Source organism: Macrotis lagotis, chromosome 8 (assembly GCF_037893015.1).
Source record: "Macrotis lagotis isolate mMagLag1 chromosome 8, bilby.v1.9.chrom.fasta, whole genome shotgun sequence".
Taxonomy (NCBI): Eukaryota; Metazoa; Chordata; class Mammalia; order Peramelemorphia; family Peramelidae; genus Macrotis; species Macrotis lagotis.
This window is the reverse complement of record NC_133665.1, coordinates 103,666,759-103,681,537: the sequence shown is the minus strand read 5'-3', so window position 1 is coordinate 103,681,537 and position 14,779 is coordinate 103,666,759. Positions and strand designations below refer to the sequence as shown.

The following is a 14,779-nucleotide window of genomic DNA, read 5'->3' as shown; positions in this document are numbered from 1 at the left end:
ATACTATATAATCAATGGGAAGAAACTCCCTTCATGGAGGTGTGTTTTGAACTTTTTGTTTAATTCTTTTTTTGATTTAGGGGCCCAGACCTATGATTTCACTGGGCTGAGAGTTCCAAAGGAGGAGTTTCCTCTAACAAAGTGGATTATGCATCAGCAATCCCTTGAGGCATTGAGAGGTTTAGAAACTTGCCTAGGGTCATTCAATCTATATATATGACAGAAGATGGACTCTAGTCCCAGTCTTCCTTGCTTCAAGTCCCACCTTCCCATTCATTTTATTACATCACTAGCTTGGAACTTTCTTTCAAAACAGGGGTTCTTACTTTGATATCCATGGAGCTCTAAGGGATAAATAGTTTTTAAGACATTTATGATTTGGATGGGGAAAATATGGGTTTGTTTTTTTTTACTAAATTTCATTTCTTTTTGTAATCCTTTGTATTCAATTTAGCTTTTTCTGTGATTCTCATTCTGAAAAGGGTTCATAAGACTTCACCAGTCTATTTAAAATCTATAACACAGAGAAAAATTAAGTAGTTCTTCTTTTAAACCTTTGGGGCACCAAAGATTGTAGCCTCCAGAAGATTAAAAATGAGAGTAAAGATGTCAGATGTTTAACTGCTTGCAGTCTAAGGCTCACTTTTTAGAAAAAGTCTTTGAATATGCACTTCCTCCAATGTACTGTAATCTCATTTAATATGTAGCTTAATAACCCAGTCAGTTGACTGGCAAAATCCAAATGGGTTTTATGAACCCTCAGCACTTTAAATCTAGTTCTCTTCTAGGCTGTTTGCCCTCTGTTGTTGCAGATCTTAGCACTAGCATTCAGGTAAGAAAAATTGGCATAGATTTAAGTTGATGTTCAATTCCGAAATATGAGATACACTATAGTTAGGAATGGGGGACCTGCTCCATACTCTGAAATCAGTATACTCATACCTATTATCTTTGATATACCAAAAGAGTCATTTCTCACAGGTTATTTTAAAATTGCAATGTTTTATTTTTTCCAATAACATGCAAATTTTCAAATTTATGAGTTCCACATTTTTCTACCACCTTCCCTTCCCTTCCCCCTCTCCATGATGGCAAATTTTCCTAGTAAAAGTTGTACATGTACAATCCTGTTTAACATATTTCCATATTAGTCATGTTGTAAAAGAAGAACTAGAACTAAAGGGATAGGGAAAAAACTATGAAAAGGAAGGATTATCATAAAAAGTTTTTAAAAAGTGAACAAAGGATACATTCAGACTCCATGTTTTTCCCCTCTGGATATGAAAGGCACTGTCCATAGCAGGTTTCTAAGAGTTGTCCTTGATTTCTGAACTGCTGAGAGGAACAACATCCTTCACAATTGATCAAATCACAATATTGCTGCTAATGTGTACTCATGTTCTCTTAAGTTTGCTCATTTCACGAGCAAATAATAAGTGGTTGAACTCTAGAGAAGCATAGAAAGAATTGTATGAATTGATGCTCATGTAATTCTTTCCATGCTTCTCTAAAATCTAACCACTCATGCTTTCTTATAGAATAATAGTACTCCAAAACATTCATATACTGTAACTTGTTCAGCCATTCCCTAATTGACGGGCATACCCTCGATTTTCAATTCAAGAGCTACTATAGATATTTTTGAACACATGAGACTTTTTCTTTTTTATGATTTCTTTGAGATATATTTGTATTGCTGGGTCAAAGAGCATAATCAGTTTTATTGTTCTTTGATCATAGTTGCAGATCACAGGTCAGTTCTGACAGGTCTTTAAAGATTTTTAGAATGACTCAGAACAAAGCAGCAAAAATTTTGGTAAATTAAAACATACCTTACCATGATAGAAAGAACATTAAACCAGGAGTCTATAAATGTGAATTCAAGTGGGACTTAGTGTAAGGGAAAACTTATAAATACTCAAAGCAATCCCAAAGTAGAAAGCATTTCCAGAGGAGGTAGCTTCTTTTTTCCTGGAGGTCAGATGATTTCTAGTCTTCTATGTCATAGAAAGTATTCTTGTTCAAATATGGATTGGGTTAACTGGCCACATGTCCCTTTTGCTCTAAAATCTGGGGTCTTTTTGAACACAGCTTCCAATAATACAAGATAATTTGACAGAGAAGCTTGGATCATAGACAGATTACTACAAATCACTAAATGGTTGGTTGGTTCTTGTCCTTCATTATCAAAGAAGACCAAAATGACGTCACTATGCTTGAGACAAATTACAACGTGTCTGATTGTGGCTGATCAGGCCAATATGAGCTTGGAATGCCGTACCACAGGCTGGTCACAAGTAGTCCATGTGAACACCTGGGATGGGTATTCTAAATTTACAGTATATCATGTTTTCTTTGAGCTGCTTCAATTCTGCCTTCTTCATAGAGTGCAGCACCTCACTGATGAATCTCCCAAGCTGTACAATCAATTCTAAAGTTCTTTAACGAGACCCTCATGGTGTCTCAATATTACTTCTTCTGACCCCCTTGTATTAGCCCTGTGTGAGTTCTCCATAAAATAGTCTTTCTGGCAAGTGTATGTCTGGCGTTCTATCACCATACCCAGTCCATTGCAGTTACACTCTCTGTAGTAATGTTGGAATGCTCAGCAGTTTAGCTCAAGAAAAGACCACAGTGAATGTTATCTTCTGCCAGGTGATCTTCAGAATCTTCTTAAGACAGTTTAAATGGAAGTGATTCAGTTTCCTGGCAAGGTGCTGGTAGAGTATCCAGGTTTCAGAGGCATATAGCAATGAGGTCAGCACAACAGCTCTGTAGACCTTCAGTTTGGTAGTCAGTCCAATGTCTCTTTTCTCCCATACTTGCTTTTGGAGCCTCCCAAATACTAAGCTAGCTCTGGTAATGAATATGTCAACCCCAATGCCAAGTGAAGTGAACTTGTCCAGAGTACTCAAAACTTCTCCATTTGCTTTAACTGATGGTTCCACATATGGATGGTGTGATTGTGGCTGATGGAGCACCTGTGTTTTCTTGGTGTTCATTGTTAGACCAAAATTAGCACAAGCAACAGAAAATCAGTCCATATTCTGTTGCATCTCAGCTTCAGAGTCTTCATTGAGTGTACAATCATCTGCAACCAGAAGATCATACACCAACACTTCCTCTACTTTGGTCTTGGCTTGTAGCCATTTCAAATTGAAAAATTTGACATCAGTGCGGTAGCTGACCTTGAGGCCACGTTCATCCTCATTGAAGGCATTTGATAACATGGCTGAAAATATCATGCTAAAAAGTATGGCAGCAAGGACAAATTCTTGTTTCCCTCCATTGGTGACTGGAAAATCACAAGAGCATAGTCTATTATCTGGAACCCAGGCAAGTATGTGGTCATGAGAATGATGTACAATACTGATGAACTTCTCTGGACAACCAAATCTTGACATAATTTTTTCCATAAGTCCTCAAACTGATGGTATCAAAGGCCTTGGTCAGATTTCATAATGATATATCATAAAGCATCCTGAATTTGGGTTCATATGCTACCTTTGCTACTTATTACCTTTCATTTGGCTTCAGTTTCTTTACTGTTAAAATGAATGAAGAGTTTAGACTTCCTGCTCTAAATTCTATGATCCTATAATCCTGGTCCCTCTCAATGGAATATGGATTTCCAATTGTGTTTTATTAAGGATGAATCATGCTGAGCTGCTAACATCTTTTCCTCCAGCTCCTTTGTAACACTAATGGTTATGAACACCTGGTGGGGTTGAGAAGGGTCAATTTGTACCTGGGGAAAAGCCTTTGTCCTGTGTATGAAATTTGGAGAACCTTATGAATTTTGAAATTATTTAGCCCAATTCTTTCAACATTTGTATATAATAATTTTTTGTTTTTAAACTTTACATTTTATTTTTTCTAATTACATGTAAAAACAATTTTTAACATTCATTTTTTAAAATTTTGAGTACTAAATCCTCTTTCCCCTTCTTGAGGAAGCTAGCAATTTGATAATAGATCATATGTGTAGTTATGCAAAAAAAAATTCAATGTTATAAAAAAATGAAGACAAAAAAAGAAAAAAGAGGGGCAGCTAGGTGGTACAGTGGATAGAGCACTGGCCTTGGAGTCAGGAGTACCTGAATTCAAACCCGGCCTCAGACACTTAATAATTACCCAGCCTTGTGACCTTGGGCAAGCCACTTAACCCCATTGCCTTGAAAAATCTAAAAAAACAAAAACAAAAAAAAGGGAAAAGTTTTTTTTTAATAAACCAGTCTGCATTCAGATTCCATCAAATCTTTCTCTGGAAGTGGATAGCATTTTTCAAGTCCTTCAGAATTGTCTTAGTTTCTTGTATTGTTGAGGAATTTGAATTGCACAATCTTCTGAATTTCTAGGACAAAGCTCTGATCACCTTTCCCTAGGCCTGGCTCAGCAAAGGAGAATTTTGTATGCAAGTCATATGGGTAGTGTCAACAGTTAGTTTTACCCTTTTAATAATTTTTCTGGGTCTTTAAGAATAGAGTTTAGTGTGTGTTGGCAAACTTTCACTTAGATAAGAAAAAAAGGCTTTCTGGTATTCAAGTCAACTTAGTAAGTGAAAAGGGTGCTTAAAGAAGACTTCCTTAATTGAAAACAGAACAAAGGCTTGTCTTAACTTCATCAAGAGCCCTTATAGGTAGCTATTCATTGCTTTGAAGATCTTTGAGGATAAGGCTTTCCTTTTACTGGAATGTCTGATATCAGTCAACTTCCCTTTCTTGTGTTCTTGAGTTACCCCATCCCAGGCTGGGGGGGGCGGGGGCAGGGCATACCCTTTATTGAGTGGAAAAGGTGATCATGTCTCCTGATGGCCAAAACTATAAAGAGCAGACAGTAGACCTCCATCTTTAGGCATCTAGCACTCTAGCTGGACTCTCCCTTCATAGGCCAGTCTTTCTCTACTTGGAGAGAAATCAATGAATATGCTTTTTAACCTAATTCTGATTTGTTCTTTCTTAAGGCCAAAACTTCTGGTAACATTTATTATTAAGACAAACTCTGGCCAAACAGGCCAAAATTCATTGAGCATTCTTTGAGACTTAAATAGTGGCCTGGGTGAGAGCCAGGCAGGACAAGACTGGAGGAAAAATGATTAGGATCCTACCATTCCAAAATTCTTACCTTGTCTTTAAGCAATGATCCCCAATACTGAGTATGGGGTATGACTTTTGAACCTCTAGTACGTATCTATTCATGGCTTTGTTATTAGATTTTCTGAACTTGAGTTTCATGATCATATCTTATCAATTTTTTCCTCAGCAAGTTCATTCAGCATACTTTTGTAATAGTGACTTGGCTTTGAATGGTGGGACTCTAGAGAAGCAAGGAACAACTTATAGGAACTGATGCTGAGTGAAGGGAGCAGAATCAAGAGAACAATGTACATACTAACAACCTTGTGAGTTGATCAGCCTTGATGGATGCAGCTCTTGTCAGCAATTCAGAAAGCCAGGATAACCCTGGGACACCTGTTATGGACAATGCTATCCCCATTCAAAGGAAAACAAAACAAAACAAAGAAAAACCTACAGAATCTGAATAAACACTACATGCACTTTTTAAAATTTCTCTTATGTTTTTCTTTCCTATCCCACAGTTTTCTTTCTTTTCCCTTAGTCCTAATTCCTTATACAGAAAATGACTAATCTGTAAACATATTTACACACAAATGTATAAGTACAATATTCACCTGATTGTTCACCACTGAGGGGAGGGGGTGGGAAGGGAGAGTGGAAAGAAATTATGTAACTTATAAATATACATATGCATGTGGATGAATGTTGAAAAATTTTCATAATATGTAATTGGAAAAATAAAATAAAATATTAATTGTGAAAAAATTGACTTGGCTTTGTACCTCTAGTTATGTCTTTGGGATGTGCTATATCTTCTTAGAGCAACATGGTCTAGTGGGAAATAGCAGAGAATCTAGAGGCACAGAATTAGGACATTGGAAAGGAAATGACTTAGGCAGTTATTCAGGTTCAGTGTTGTAATGAAATGAGGTACTCCTAGGTATCTCAACAATTAGTAAAAGGAAATTCATTTTATTTTATACCATAGCAAGTCAGTACCCCCTCACTCAAATCCATTCCATATGCATGTAATGGCATCACCTCCCTGATGTCTTCTTCAAGAATAAAGGACAAATGGGAACAGCTAGGTGACACAGTAGATAAAGCACCGACCCTGGAGTCAGGAGTACCTGACTTCAAGTACCTGAGTTCAAATTTGGCCTCAGAGGCTTAATAATTATCTAGCTGTGTGGCCTTGGGCAAGCCACTTAACCCCATTGCCTTGCAAAAAAATAAATAAAGGACAAGCAACATTATTACCACAGAAAGAGTATTCAATGAGGATACTTAGAATTTACCTTGGGTAGACATGACCCCACTATTTGGAAACATGTGGGGATGATTTCTAACGTATTGGGGTATCTTCCAAGTTCGAAGGACCCCAGTTCTATCTGGTTGATCCTTTTTTATGCCATTAGATGAAAAAGAAGCCATTTCAATAATACCTTCTATATGGCTTCCAGGAACCTGTGTCATGGGGCAGTTGCTTGAGCCTTTGAGTTCTGGGTCAATCAAATCCCTAAAACAACTCTGTTCCTTTTCAGGAGAAAAACCAATTTAAATTGCATAGGCAAAAGGATTAGGACATTTCTTCTTCTGTATAATAATAAGAACCCCCTTTATAACATTCTTGACCAGTTCAAGATGTCCAGTGTTGAGAAGTCCAATACTTCTTGAGATAGTAGAGAAATTCTAAGTTTAAAATCTGATCTGCAATTTACTACTTTTACCACATTAACACTGAGATTATGGAACTAATTAATCTCTGTTCAACCTAATATCAAGTTGCTAAAGAAACAATTATTAATTCTTGAAGAAGAGAGATGGTCTACCTAATTCTTTCATCCTTTCACTCCGTTACTCTGGTTTGGAAAATAACCAAAACAACATGCTTATCCTTGATTCATAACTACCCTCTACTGCTGTATTATCTCTACCCATATCATTTACTTTTATGAAAGTGCAACCAACTTTTATTAAATACCTACTTCAAGAGTTTGTGTGTTCAGAGAGGACTAGCTCCTTTGGTGTGAGGGTTTGTTGAGCCCTTTTTCAGGACTGTTCATCCACCTTTGGTGTCCACTTTTATCCAACTCTCACCTGTGGTTCCAAAAAGCTGTAGCATGTACAGTGACCATACTCCAATAAAACCATCCCAGAAGACAGGCTAAACCTGGTGGAGGGTAACTAACAAGCCTCAAATCCATCAGTGAGATAGGGAGATGTCTTTCCCAAGCATGTGGAGACTTCCCCTGTGGAGTAGGTGAATAAGAAAAATTTGTTCCAACCACCATGAAGGTGACTTATATAGTAGGCATTGTGGAGTACTTAGAGCCCAGTCTGACATTAAAAACACCAAAGTAAATTACCACAGCCTGGGCCATCGCCTGTCCTTCTGTTTTCCTGTTACAGAACTTTGATGACTCTAAAAGAGAGGAGTCTGCCAAGTCTGCACAATTCTGTCTCACTTAAATCCTAATTCATACACAATATGATACATAATGTCATTGGTAAAACAAAGGACAAACAACTGTTTTCACAGCACCAGAGAATATTCAAAGTTTATATTAGGATGGTTTATAATGTCATGGAAGTCACAGCCTAATTGAGTGGTGGGAAAGTAGGGTTTGTGAAACAGACGGTTTATATAATGTACAATATTACAAAATAAATACATAAAAGGGGTGGCTAGGTGGCACAGTGGATAGAACACTGGCCCTGGAGTCAGGAGTACCTTAGTTCAAATCTGGCTCAGACACTTAATAATTACGTAGTTGTGTGGCTTTGTAAAAACCTAAAAATAAATAAATACATAAAGAAGGTATAATCAAGGTGAAAAGTAAAGAGGAAGAGAACTTCAGGCATGATGACAGCCAATGAAAACGAGCAGAGTTGAGAGATGGAGAGTAGGAATCAAGTCACTGGATCTCAGAGTACATGGAAGGGAATAAGGTGTACAAAAGGTAACTTCATAATATGAAGAGCTTGAAAACCCAAACAGAGGATTTGATCCTGAAGGAAATAAAGAGCCACTGGAATTTATTGACTAGATCAGATGTGTGCTTTAGGAAGATCACTTTATCAGTGAAGGCATAGAGTACTGGCCTTGGAGTCAGGAGGATCAGTCTCAGACACTTACCACTTAACTAGTTGTGTGGCCTTGGGCAAGTCACTGAACCCCGACCACTTCACATCCAGGGTCATCTCTGGTCCTCCTAATTCCTATCCGGCCACTGGATCCGGATGGTTCTGGAGGAAAAAGTGAGGCTGATGACGTACAAAGCCCTCCCCATTCAAATTCAATTCACCTGCTTGTCGTGGCATCACCAGCCTGACGTCATGACCTTCTTCCAGAACGAAGGAAGAAATCAATCAAGGCAGAGAAAGCAACCATCAATCTGCTGCAAGTAAGTCTGAGTATGAAGTGATGAGAGCTGACATTAGGGTGGAGGAAGTGTAAGAGAGCATTCAGGAAATTAATGCATAAAGAGTTGAGAAAAGACCCTCGGTTTCAAGCTTGAGTGATTGAGGGGAGGGGACCCTCAAAAGTGACAGGGAAAAAAATAAAATAAAATAAAAAGTTAAAAAATGACAGGGAAGTTAAGGAGAGGAGGTTTGGGTTGAATTCGCATTTTTTTTTTGACATGTTGAATTTATTTCCTATTAGAGTCTAATAAGTAGCTGAAGATGAGAAACCGGAGATAAGAGACATTAGGACAGATCTGAAAATCATGTGCGTAGAGATGAGAGCTGAATTCACTTGATGTGATCACCAAGGGAAAAGGTATAGAAGGAAGAGAGGATCCGAGGCAGAGCCGTGGGGGACGCCCATACGAACAGGTGTGGCCTGTCAGTCTTAGGGCGGCGGCGCATTCAGGATTGGGTTAGTTCTGGGCACCATATTTAGTGATTTAGCTCATATACTAAGCACCTTACAATTATAGGATTTAATATTTTAGAAAAAACGAAGGGTGCTGGAGAGATAGTCATGCCACGTGACTTGCAGATCTTGATGCATCGGTCAAATTTTATCAGAGAATCAATTAAATGCTTAGGAGAGGGATAAAGTAAAAGAAATTAAGAGACGGTCAGGGGAAGAGGCGTCCCTCCGCCGTCGGCCAATCGCCAGCTTCGACCTCTCAACTCCTCCCCGGAACCAGAGAACCAATCAGCGTCGCGCGCGTCCCGAGCAGCCTCTTCCCACCCCTATTCTCCCATAGGCAGCCGTTGATTGGAGCTCGAGTTTGACGTAGCCCTATGGGAGGGCGGGGAGGCGAGCTCACGTGCCCGTGAGTGTTTACGTGCGTGCGTGCGCACGCGCACGCGTCCGCGACGGTTCTTGAGCGCTGCCGCTCGGAGACCGGGATGTCGGTGGCGTTCGTGCCAGAGCGGCTGAGGGGGAAGGCGGAAGTTAACCAGGAGACCATCCAGCGGGTAAGGGCTGCGCATGCGCCAGCCGGACTCGCCGGGCCATCCCGGCCTCCTCCGCCTCCTCAACTCGGTCGCCTCCGCGTCCATAATTGCCTCGTCCCTCCTCTCCTGGGGCCCCATGTGGGCTCAGGGACCCACCCGGGTAGATCCAAAATAAGTGCCCGGCCCCGCCCGCGGGCGGCCTCCTGCCCCCGCCCGGGGGGTCCGCGGCCCGGGACGGCCCCTGTGGAGGAGGTCGAGGGCCCAGGCCCTCCCAGGCCTCTTCCCGAGCCCTGGGCCCATGCTTCCTGGGACAGCATCCGTGTTTGTCCTGCCGCCCCTTAGACTCCGGGGCCGCACGGCCCTGCCGCCCTCGTGGCCCCTCCGCCTTGGGTCTGAACCTTGTGCCCCACATGAAAAGGTCAGAGGGGAAATGAGATCGACGTCAGCGCCAGAAATGCCCAGGGCCGAGTGACGGGGGCAGAGGGACGCCCCCTCCCCATCCTCCTGACCCTGGCAGCGCCCAAGTTGTGCCAGGCCTGGCTCAGGAGCCAGTCCGCAGCCTCTGTTTGTCTTCATTCCCCCTTTGGGGAGGTCCTGGAGCAGATTGACAAGGTGCACCTTGTGCATGAATGCAAAGGATGCTGCATGTGAGCAGAGGCCTTGCTTCAGGGCCCAGGCCCATCGCCTCTCCTACCTTGGTGACCTCCCGGACTGGTATCCTCAGCCTTCGGAGGAGGGGACTGGCCTACATGCCTCTGAAGGCCTTTCGGGGCTCCAAAGCTCTGATTCTGTAAAACCAAGTTGACGTTCACTGAGATTAGGGAAGTGTGAAGAGGGGGGCTATCCTGCCGCTGTAAAGCCAGGAACAAAAAATAAAATAAAGATGACTAGAAATTAGTCATTAGAATCCCACTAAGCAAGACCAAAGAAATCTGCCTTTTTAAAAGCTGTCAAGTCAAGGGCTGTGAGACCTTTTTATAGAATGACAGGTCACCTGGGGTTTAACACACCAGGTATGCCTGTACTATACCAGCACTTCACTCAATTTGGATCAATGTGTACAACATGGAAACAAAGTAAGGACTGACAAATTGCTTTCTGTGTGTGTGGGGAATTGTAAAACTCAAAATAAATAAAATCTTTAATACTGTACCAGCACTTCTGGATAGTGAGTGCCCAGAAACTCTTTCCTTTGCTAAATTCAATCCAAAGAACACATCTTTTAGAAGATCATAGGACTTAGAGCTTCACTGGACCTTAGAGATACTTAGTCCAGCTTCACTTTACTTAGTCCAGCTTCACTTTACATAGGTGGAAACAAGTTCAAAGAGGTCTGTGACTTTCCCCAAGGTCACAGAAGTCTTACAGAGTAGGCTTGGAATTTGAACTTTTAGGACCACCAAATTCAGTTCCCATATTCTTTTTTTTTTTTTTTTTTTTTTTAGGTTTTTGCAGGGCAATGGGGTTAAGTGGCTTGCCCAAGACCACACAGCTAGTTAATTATTAAGTGTCTGAGGCCACATTTGAACTCAGGTACTCCTGACTCCAGGACCTGTGCTCTATCGACTGTGCCACCTAGCTGCCCAGTTCCCGTATTCTTTATGCTGTTCCATGCTTATCTCCAGCTGCTCTTTTTGACCTTCTAAGCATTTACATTTTGTAACTTGGATTAGTTATCTGTATCTAGACCAGCCAACTTCTTATAAACAGCAAGCACTCCTTACATGTCAATTTTTGTCTTTTATCTCTCTCCTAACACTTGTACACAGAAGGTGGTTAATCATTGTTGAATGAAATAAAATTCCCCATAGATAAATGCAGTGATTCTGATGTCTTTCAGTTGCTGGAGGAAAATGACCAACTGATCCGGTGCATCGTGGAGTATCAGAACAAGGGCCGGGCTGCAGAATGCACACAGTAAGTTGCCTTTAGTCTTATCAGTCAGGCCTAGGAAAGCAGGTGAGTGGGAACCACTTTTAGAATCATAGACTTAGAACTAGATGGGACCTGAGAGATCATTAGGCCAACCCTCTCATTTTTACAGTTGAGGAAACTAAGGCTGTGGGATGTCATCATATGCCCATCATCACTCCATCATTCCATATCAGCTGACTACAAGTTCAGTTACCTTCAGTAAATGATTAGTCATTTCAGTAGACTCATCCCGTTTGTGGGAGTGACCTAAATAAAATTTCTTCATCAGCTGCATTTCTTAGACAAAAACTGGAACTCAGAATTTGCTCCAGAGAGAAGCCTCCAGATCCCTTCTCTGCTGCTTAGTAGCTGTGTGATGCTGAGCCACTCACCTCTCTGGGATTTTTTCCTTTGTGAAATAAGGGACTTGAATTAGGTGGTCTCTGAGTTGCCCTCCACTTTTCTCTGTGCCCATGTGGCAGCTACACCTTCCCTTTAAAGTAGATCATAGTTACCATCATTTGCAGCTTCCATAGTCAGGCTAACTCCACTTTTATTCAGTTTTATGAACTTTGTCTTTTATTTGCTTATTTTATTCTGGGAGCTTAACTGCTGCTTTCTTCCTGTGATTGAGTTTATGATTTTTACCTCCCATAGGTACCAACATATCTTGCACAGGAATCTCATTTATTTGGCTACCATTGCAGATGCCAGCCCAGCAAATGCTCCCAAAACTGTGGATTGATTGATTGATTAGCCTTTACTTTTTGCCGTATTGTGAGTATTTATTCCCTTCAAATAAATGGAGCCATGACCTTTGCCAATGTCATTGTTGAAGTTTTACCTGGGAGACAGAACTTCAGGCCCATTTTCAAGGGCGAAAGGTTCAAGCAAAATACTTAAGAGCAACTGAATGTTAAATGTCACTTTTCATTACTCTGCACATCCCTCTAAGTAGTTGTTACCCGGTGCATCATTTTTCTGAATTACCATCTTTAGAGGAAAAATTCCATCAGAGACCTTTTCAGAACTTCTTGGGCTGTTGGTGTAAAGGAGGCAGAGTGGGGACAGCAGGCATGTCACTTCTGGCAGTGCCTTGTTATGTGTATACATATAAATGTAATTGTTCCCTCCAGTTGATTAAAGTTGTGGTTCTCTGAAAGTGTCGTTGTCTTCTTAAAAATCTCAGAGAAATAACACTTGTCTAAGACTGAAGGCTGTTGTTGGAAGGTATGGAACTTTGCTATAAACATTCCATTCAGATAGCTCAGAATTGATTATCTGTTTCTCTCACATGTTAAGTTTGAAAAGTCTTTTTCTGGGGGTAAAACAAGTATGATTATTCCCCATCCTCAGCCTTCTAGAAATGAGTTAATCAAGCTTCAAAAGGGTGAATCTTGACCTTGTGTTGGTGTCCACACCCACTGTAGTCACAGGAAAACCTAGTTGGAGTAGGTAGGAAGAGTACAACCTGAGTACCTGAAAAACTGATTTTGTTCTAAGGAAATGTAGTCTTAGGTCCATTTTTAAACTCTAATAACTACATATCTTGTATATGGTATATGTGGTTCATTGGAATCTTCTGGTCTCTTCTTTTGGACTAAAGGTTATCCTACCTTCTCAAATGCTCTGTCAGATCAACCTGAGCTCTGGAATATCTTAAGCATAATTGCAATGACCAACTACATTGTTCAGGCACCAATCAACCTAGGTTTGGATAGGCTCTATCACCAGGGGTGGAGAGGTAATGGGCTGTTTTAGTACCAGTAACTCAAAGCTCTTCTGAGTCAAGCAGAAAAAATAATCTGCATTAGCAGAAAGGGTATGGTCTGATGAAATCAATTTTTTTGATATAAAAGGACATATGCTATCAGTTAAAATCATGGAAGTGACTTAATGAAAGCATTTTAATTCCCAAGGGGCCTTCACAGCATTAAAACATTGAGAACTTAAAGGATTTCTGGAACAGAAGGACTGCCTGGGTGGGCTTAAGGTTCTCTGAGAGACCCCTGAGTACAGCTCAGAGAGGGAATTTTCAAGAGTTGATTTTCTGTTACAAACTATACTAGAACTGAAAGGTTCCAAAAAGGACATCAGTGGATCAACCAAAAAAAAAAAATAAGGCATTTAAGTTTTCAAGAATGATTTTATGTCCATTAGTAATTAACTTAAGATTTCTTTTTAAAAAAAATCTTTTCTCAAACTGGAGCCTAATTGCAGACCAGAGCAATTTTCACTTTTTAAAGTTGGTTTTATGGTTTTTTTAATCATGCTTTTTCCCCCCTTTTTGTTCTGATTCTTCGTTCACAGCATGACTAATATGGAAATGTGTTAAATATGATTGTACATATATAACCCATATCAGATTACTCACTGTCATAGGGAAGGGGGCGGGAAGAGAGGGAGGCAGAAAAATGTGGAACTCAAAATCATACAAAAAAATCAGTGTTGAAAACTATCTTAATATGTAACTGGAAAAAAAATAAATTTTTTTTAAAAGTCTTTTCTTTTTTCCTAACTTTTCCCCCATCTAACTCTTTTACATAAACCCACTTCAGGCTTTAATTTCACATTTCCATTCATCTTCCATCCTGGAAAAAATAAAAGTAACTTTACAGAATATAATAAGATAATTCCTCTTCACACAAAGAGGTTAATTCCTCTTCACACAAAGAGGTTATCCTATGATTTTACAATCTAATAGGCATCTAGAGCTGAAAGAGATCATTTTCATTATCACCCCCATCTTATAGATGATACCTCACAATATTGATAGTAGAAAGAAGACTGGATACGAGCCAAAAAGAGCTTTGCAGAGGAGAGAATAGAAGCCCAGAGAATTGTCCAAGGCTATATAGCCAACTAATGGTGGAACTACGATCAGGATTCGTGTCCTTTGACTCCTGGTCCATTGTTCATTAGATGAAATTATGCTACATTCTAATAATTTATTATTTAAGTATCTCTATTCCCAACTCCTACCCAGCTGCCACAACTCTCACCACACCCTGAGCTGTTTTCATTTTCTAAAGCTGAGAACCACTGTCCAAGCCCCTTAGATTATTAGTATTGCTAAGACATCCTGCCCTTTTTGACGAACAAAAAATAGTTTCAAACTAACCGAGGCACTAAATGTGGGATGGGAAGTTGGCCGACTTTTGTACTGATTTATTTTTCACTGGGCATTAATGAGATGCTATCATTGAAACTTTGAACTCCCTTTTGGAAGAAACCTTGTGTTCATAAATCTAAGGTGCTGTTACAATTAAAGAAGATTAATATGACAATATCTGGCCTCTTTTACGTGGCCTGGTAACCTCTCTTATAAAGAAAAACTAAAAACAGAGAAAACCAAGCCAAGACAATAAATTGGC

The 14,779-nt window shown here is 40.2% G+C and overlaps 1 protein-coding gene across 1 annotated transcript; it reads left to right on the top strand.

The window, feature by feature from the left end:
* The first annotated feature begins 9,375 nt into the window (after positions 1 to 9,375).
* SS18L2 (SS18 like 2) lies at positions 9,376 to 13,883 on the top strand. The gene is made up of 3 exons (XM_074197860.1): positions 9,376 to 9,512; positions 11,332 to 11,408; positions 12,063 to 13,883. The coding sequence occupies exons 1-3, from the start codon at positions 9,444 to 9,446 to the stop codon at positions 12,148 to 12,150; spliced, it is 234 nt and encodes a 77-aa protein (XP_074053961.1). The 5' UTR covers positions 9,376 to 9,443; the 3' UTR covers positions 12,151 to 13,883.
* Positions 13,884 to 14,779: the final 896 nt, after the last annotated feature.

Coding starts and splice junctions, on each gene's coding strand:
- SS18L2 (XM_074197860.1), top strand. CDS start 9,444: ATGTCGGTGGCGTTCGTGCCAGAGCGGCTGAGGGGGAAGGCGGAAGTT. Junction 9,513..11,331: donor ACCAGGAGACCATCCAGCGG/GTAAGGGCTGCG, acceptor GATGTCTTTCAG/TTGCTGGAGGAAAATGACCA. Junction 11,409..12,062: donor CGGGCTGCAGAATGCACACA/GTAAGTTGCCTT, acceptor TACCTCCCATAG/GTACCAACATATCTTGCACA.